The sequence below is a fragment of the Daphnia magna genome, linkage group LG8 (genome assembly GCF_020631705.1).
Source record: "Daphnia magna isolate NIES linkage group LG8, ASM2063170v1.1, whole genome shotgun sequence".
NCBI lineage: Eukaryota > Metazoa > Arthropoda > Branchiopoda > Diplostraca > Daphniidae > Daphnia > Daphnia magna.
This window is the reverse complement of record NC_059189.1, coordinates 8,637,245-8,643,244: the sequence shown is the minus strand read 5'-3', so window position 1 is coordinate 8,643,244 and position 6,000 is coordinate 8,637,245. Positions and strand designations below refer to the sequence as shown.

Below are 6,000 nucleotides of genomic sequence, written 5' to 3'. Positions count from 1 at the left end.
CTTTGTAAAGTATTTCCACCTCCTCTGTAGCCAACGTAATGTTCATTTTTCTTTTTTTGTATTTTGAAAGACACATGTCATCCATAGTGCTGAATGCTTTAAACGCCACGAAAGTATTATTACAGGAAAATAAATAACTGTTTTGATTAGCTTGTCACTTGTCAAATTCGATCGTTGTTTATACTTTTTCTAATAACACGATCGATTACGGTACAAATAATCGATAAATAATCGATTCCTTTGTTTTATGATGCTATAATGAACTGCCTGACAATTTCCCTCCAATTTCACACGTGACTATGTCGGCAAAAGACGTTTTGATTTTATCTCTGCAGCCTTTTTATTAGAAAATGGAAAAAGTTTTTGTTCTTTTTGAATTTTCCAGTGGCGAACCAGCAGGAATTGCCTCAATTACTGCAATCTTCAAACCTCCACTTAAAGGAAATTTGAAAGAAAATATACATGAAGTGAAAAAGTGGATTAGTTGCAAGACTCAGCTGGTGATAAGGTAACAATTATACTTCAATTTCTTCAGGAATTATCGTATGATTAGCTGCATAGAGTTTTTGCATTACTTATTCTTATTATGATCAGCTTACGTTATTATGAAATGTTCTATTATCCTCAGGTGGCCTCATGAAGGTTGTCCATCGGGACTCCATAATGTAATTTATCCATCAAAACATAGTGTTGACTCTGGGTTTAGAGCTGCTATTCCCTTGGCTGTTTCTGGTAAAATTTCTTTTTGTTTTTAAGTCTAACAAATTTCTAGATGTCAGGTTTCACATTTTAGATAACTTGAAGACACTCAGTGAAACCAGGGCAAAAACCACCATCAATCACAGTCCGCTACCAATAAGTGCTGAAGATATTCTTGCATTAGATCCAACTTCTCCAACCGATAACACTTCTCCAATAGAGAACACTTCTCCAATAGAGAACACTTCTCCAATAGAGAACACTTCTCCAATAGAGAACACTTCTCCAATAGAGAACACTTCTCCAATGGAGACACCTTATTTAAAAAGTATCGCCCCATCAGCCTGCCGGAAAAATCTTTTTGGAAAAGACAAGAACGATGAAAATACAACCCCATTCACTGAAAGAAGTACCAACAAAAAAAGGTCAAGTAAACAAACTGAAGGTTACGAAAAGGTCGGCTTATAAAATTTATCTATTTGCCTTAACTTCTACAGCTATACTTAATAGTTTTCTTTCTTTTTATCAGGAACTCAATGAACTGAAAACGAAAGTCAGAAAGCTTGAAGATGACTTATCTACAGCCAATAAAAATTTAGCCGAAAAAGAAGATGAGGTTATGGAACTTGAAGAGCAAGTAAAAAGTCTTCGTTCATATTTTTCAGCTCCCATGGATCTAAGTGAACGTAAGTAGCTTTTAGCAGGCTCTTTTAAAATTCTCATGTAATATATTTATCTTTTAGGCATGCACGAGAACCTCGTGAAAGTGGAAGACATTTTGAAAGAACTGAAGAGTCAGCCTCAGCAAGTTAACATTCAAAATACGCCTTCATCTTCTATTACTCAAGGTAGCCCTGCAGTGTCACGACAACAAACGTCCAATTCTGGAAAAATGGTAGAGCTTAATGAATTTTGAAATCTTCTTTCTTGTTCGTTAATTCATTTATTTTAAAGGTTACTCTTGACGGAAGCGTTATGGTGGGATATAATTCGCTGCGTGATGCTTGCATCTTTGGTAGAGGCGGTAATTCTACCGATGCTTTGAATGCTTCTGTTGGCGCAATCATTGACTTTTTTATGGCTCGTGAGGAACAAGCAAGCGTCAGTTTGTCTGGAAGACGTTGTCCTTCCATTCCGGACAGCATACCAAAAAAAAAGTTTCCCGAAGACCTCAAGAAGGCAATTCAAAGTAAGAACTTTTTTACAGTTTTTGTTTAATTTGATTACAGCCATTGTTTTTAATTGAAGATTTCATCATCGCCCGTTGGCCCAAATGGCACACAGGCGACAAATCCATGACACCCCTGCGGGTGAATGCATCCATTAAAGCAAAACTCAACGGCGCTCACATCGCATAAAAAAAAACCCAGAAGAAAGTAGCTGCCGCTATTGGAGATATTATTGGAGAGAACAGTGAAGATATAGACGTAATATTAATGACCGACGAGAACCCACAGTCGGCTGACGACGAAAATTTATCCGAAGACGATCTTATCTAAATAATCTCCCTGTTACTATTGCCTTCTAATTATCTTGGTCATGTTGGTTTAGATACGTGTTCACGCTGCCAGTTTGCTTGTGTTTTCACTGTGTTTTCAATGTGTTTTTCACTGTGTTTTTCACTGTTTCACTGTGTTTTCACTGATTTTATCGGTTGAAAACTATAATACAGAATGTTGTTATATATATACACGTCTAACTTGTTTTTCCATGATTTCCACGAAAAATAATAAGGTAATACAAAATAGGCTAGCTATCTATATATATAGGTAAAATGTATGTTGTCATTAAGCTTCAATAGAAATAGCTAAAATGTAACAATCATGTGATAGCTATATACATAGCTAAACAGGAAAAGCTTTAAAGATCTAGTCTACATCGATTAAAAAAATAGCTTTATTTTGGCTAGCTTAGGCTAGCTGATGCGGTTCCTACGCCAGCTAGTGGTAAGCAAACCAGAAGCTATCCGTGGCGTACGGGATACTCTTCGGCCGTATGCGCTGTTGAGCCTGATAAGGCTTAACAGACTTTGACCGTGCTCTAGCCCGACAAGGCGAACAGCCGTCACCGGACTTACCAGCGCAAGCCCGATAAAAGCGAACGCAGTAGTCGTTTGGAAAAGTGCTACGGCACTACAGAGAAAGTTAAACCGAAGTAAAGGCACACAGTCTGGCAGGCTTACCACCGTAAGACCCGACTGACCTTCTGCGCCAGCAGTAATCTGGCCTTACGGGACAAGATTCCTGAAATTGGTCCTTCGAACCGGAGATCCCGGTGTTAAAATCCTTCAAAGTTCGAAAAACCAAATTTTTTCGGACTCTGAAAAAAAAGTTAGGACTCAGCCGAAAAATAATACTTTTCGGCTGGGACTTAGAAAATTTTTCAATTTTTCTGATAAGAACTTAAAAAAAACTAAAGACTTAGGAAAAATTTCAACAAACTAAAATTTTTTCTCGTTTCTCTTTTTCTCTGATTGCAGTGTCGGACAATATACGTTCGCCCGCCGAAGAATCGGTATACCGTCAGTTCGAGAGAGCCCTCGAGAACAATAATCTACACTCGCTGTCGGTCGGCCTAGACCGGGTGGTGCCACGAGAAGTCTTCCGTCGGTTGGGACTACGGGAGCCATTCCCTCGCCCCCGATCAGCTCCGGCCAAGACTAAAACGACCACCTCGTCCTGCAGATTCGCCCCTTACGCCCGACCGGCGGAAACCAACTTAAAATTTCTGAACGACAAAGAGCGGGCCAAGCTAGAATCGGTCCAGAAAGTGAAAGAAGAGCACGCGTTAGCCATTCTGATTGCCCAGCGGAAGGAGAAGGAAGCCGCAGAAACCGCACTCTACCTGCAACAAACTTGTCTCCTACGCAGGGAAAAGGAAGCACTCGTACAACGCGAGGAGGAGCTAGCAAAAAGCTCCGTAGCCCGAAGACTAGCAGCGAAGACCCCCGAGCCTTACGTCCCTTCACCGATAGTTCGGCCTGCGGTGCTACAAATCCAACCTCTCTCAGACGCACCTACTCAGCCCGGACCATCCGCCCCGGCTCCCGAAGCTCTACTAGTCACCCCGGTGCGGTCTTCCAAGTCTTCGAAGTCCTCCAAGTCTTCAAAATCTCGTAGTAGCTCGTCACGGTCGTGGACGGTGGTCTAGGACGGACGGTCGAGGACGGACGGCGAGACACCTGAAACCAGCAAGGAGAGCCGAGGCAGGACGTCCTCGTCGGAGAAGGTGCTCGCCAAGCAGTTTAAGAAACACGGGATCAACACCTCTGACGACGAGGAGGCGGTGCTCAAATCCCCCACTAGCCCGTATTCGGCCTAGCGGGGGAATACGGGCTAGTTTTCAACCGATTTATCGCGTCTTAACTGACTCTATTCTTCGGTAAAGAAAAGGATAAAAAGAAAATGACGGAATCGAGATCAGGCAAAACCCGAGCGGCAGTGGTCACGGAGGTGTCTGAAGATCGATTCTCGTTACAAGAAGTAGCACTAGACGAAGCGAAAAACGACATCGCCAGCCTTATCGGGTGGGTCGAAAGAGTCGACGCTAAGTTTACAAAAAAATGCCAACGATTAGGCCAAGAAATAGCCGACAGACAAGACAATATACTCGTGTTGTTGGAAACAAAGGTGCGAACGCTTGAAACGGAAGTTCGCCGACTACGCGTGTTACTGCCGCAAGTAGAGATCCAGCTCCAACATAGACAGTCGGCGTTAGTCGAAGGCGCGATAAAAAAGATAAGAGAAGAAATAGATACCCGAGAAACGAACCTGCTCTTGGGGATTCAAACGTCGATCAGGGACGAGGCTGCCAAGGCGATGAAAAAATGCAAGGACGATATCCTTATTGAGCTGAGGCGGCCTCGAATCATTGATGAAGGGGAGACCCCTGAGACGGGGGAAGACTCCTCGGAAGAAAGAACGACGATGAGAAGCCGTCATTCAAGTATCGCATCGGCAGCACGAATTGACGGCCGAAAGAGACACTCTGATGGGAGAACTGATGGGTGCCGGACATATAACGAGAACATCGAAAGACAAGAAGGAGCGGCGAGTGAACACACTCAAAGCACAGACCAGATATGACAGAATTGTGTAAGTAACACGGAGGCTGGCTGGAATCTCGAAGGCGGATGAGAGAACAAGTGACCGCGAGCAGCTAGACGTAGCGCTGAGCAAGATAGCGGTGTTGGAACAGTTGGCAGAGCCTCCGAAACGAGACCCTACACCAACGACTACGACACTTGTCAATCGGCCAGCGTTACCCCTTCCGGTGATCAGTGGAGACATTGCAGCGTGGGGGAGTTGGAAAGCCGCCTGGGCGACTTACGACGACGACAACACGCTGACAAATGAACAAAATATCAGTACCTTCGGGGCTGTTTAAAAGGAAAGGCGGCTGACGCGGTTTCGTACCTGCAATACGGGTAGAATCAATACCGCAAGGCGATGGAGTTATTGACCGATAGATTCGCAGCTCAAGATAGGCTGAAAAAGCACTATCTGGCTGAGTTAAAAGCGATGACGAACACTCGATTGAGCGAGACTTCCGCTCTTTCGCAGTGGCAGAAGCTCCATGATGGGCTGGCAAATAGCGTCGCGGCGTTAAGCAGCCTTGGAGTAGACACAAGGGCACATCAAGCCTATCTCGCCCCGGACCTACTGGCGTCTTTTCCAAGGGCGTTGGTTAGTCGGTGGAGAGATAGGTGGGAAGATAAGGAACCGACGTTCTCAAAGATTTTGAAGGCCCTGAAAAGGGAAATAAGACTTAGAGAGGAAGATGAGACGTCGGCGTCGAGTTGTAGCGGGAAGTCCGTGCCAAAGTCGGCCGCTACCACGACGAATAACGGAAACAGAGGCATGGCATGCTTGTTATGCCAAAAGATTCATTTGCACCATAACTGCAATCAAGGGTCGTCAGCTCAGAGAAGAGCGGCGGCGGAGAAAGAGGGTCGGTGCCTGAAGTGTCTGGCCCGATCGCATCGGACGGAACATTGAATCGCGCGAATTCCGTGCCGACACTGCGGAAGCACGGAGCATAGCCCTGCCGTTTGCGTGGCTAGTCCACGGGGCGGCGGTTACGCACCAGCTCCCGCAGGAAACAGAGGATATTCCCCTCAAAGAGCTCCAAAGGTGGTGACGATAGACACCACTACGTTGACGATTTCCACAAGATCGAAGACGGGAGTATTGCCTACCTTCACGGCCTACCTTAAAGGGAGCGCCGGAGACCGGGTAAAGATAGTCGGTTTAATTGACTCTGGAAGCGAGAGAACGTTCGTCCGTGAGGACACGCCGACCA

The 6,000-nt window shown here is 45.0% G+C and overlaps 2 protein-coding genes across 2 annotated transcripts; both read left to right on the top strand.

The window, feature by feature from the left end:
- Positions 1-279: 279 nt before the first annotated feature.
- Positions 280-1,615, top strand: LOC123475565. The gene is made up of 5 exons (XM_045178433.1): positions 280-508; positions 629-732; positions 794-1,155; positions 1,229-1,385; positions 1,443-1,615. Exons 1-5 carry the CDS (start codon positions 351-353, stop codon positions 1,613-1,615), a joined length of 954 nt encoding a protein of 317 aa, XP_045034368.1. The 5' UTR covers positions 280-350.
- Positions 1,616-1,664: 49 nt separating this feature from the next.
- On the top strand, positions 1,665-2,318 carry LOC116934689. The gene is made up of 2 exons (XM_045177622.1): positions 1,665-1,888; positions 1,948-2,318. The coding sequence occupies exons 1-2, from the start codon at positions 1,675-1,677 to the stop codon at positions 2,055-2,057; spliced, it is 324 nt and encodes a 107-aa protein (XP_045033557.1). The 5' UTR covers positions 1,665-1,674; the 3' UTR covers positions 2,058-2,318.
- The last annotated feature ends 3,682 nt before the right edge of the window (positions 2,319-6,000 follow it).

Bases quoted from the DNA above. Each gene is read 5' to 3' on its own strand.
- LOC116934689 (XM_045177622.1), top strand. From the start codon at position 1,675: ATGGTGGGATATAATTCGCTGCGTGATGCTTGCATCTTTGGTAGAGGC. The intron at 1,889-1,947 runs GTAAGAACTTTT...TTTTAATTGAAG, and splicing joins CCTCAAGAAGGCAATTCAAA to ATTTCATCATCGCCCGTTGG.
- LOC123475565 (XM_045178433.1), top strand. From the start codon at position 351: ATGGAAAAAGTTTTTGTTCTTTTTGAATTTTCCAGTGGCGAACCAGCA. The intron at 1,156-1,228 runs GTCGGCTTATAA...TCTTTTTATCAG, and splicing joins AAACTGAAGGTTACGAAAAG to GAACTCAATGAACTGAAAAC. The intron at 1,386-1,442 runs GTAAGTAGCTTT...TTTATCTTTTAG, and splicing joins TCCCATGGATCTAAGTGAAC to GCATGCACGAGAACCTCGTG.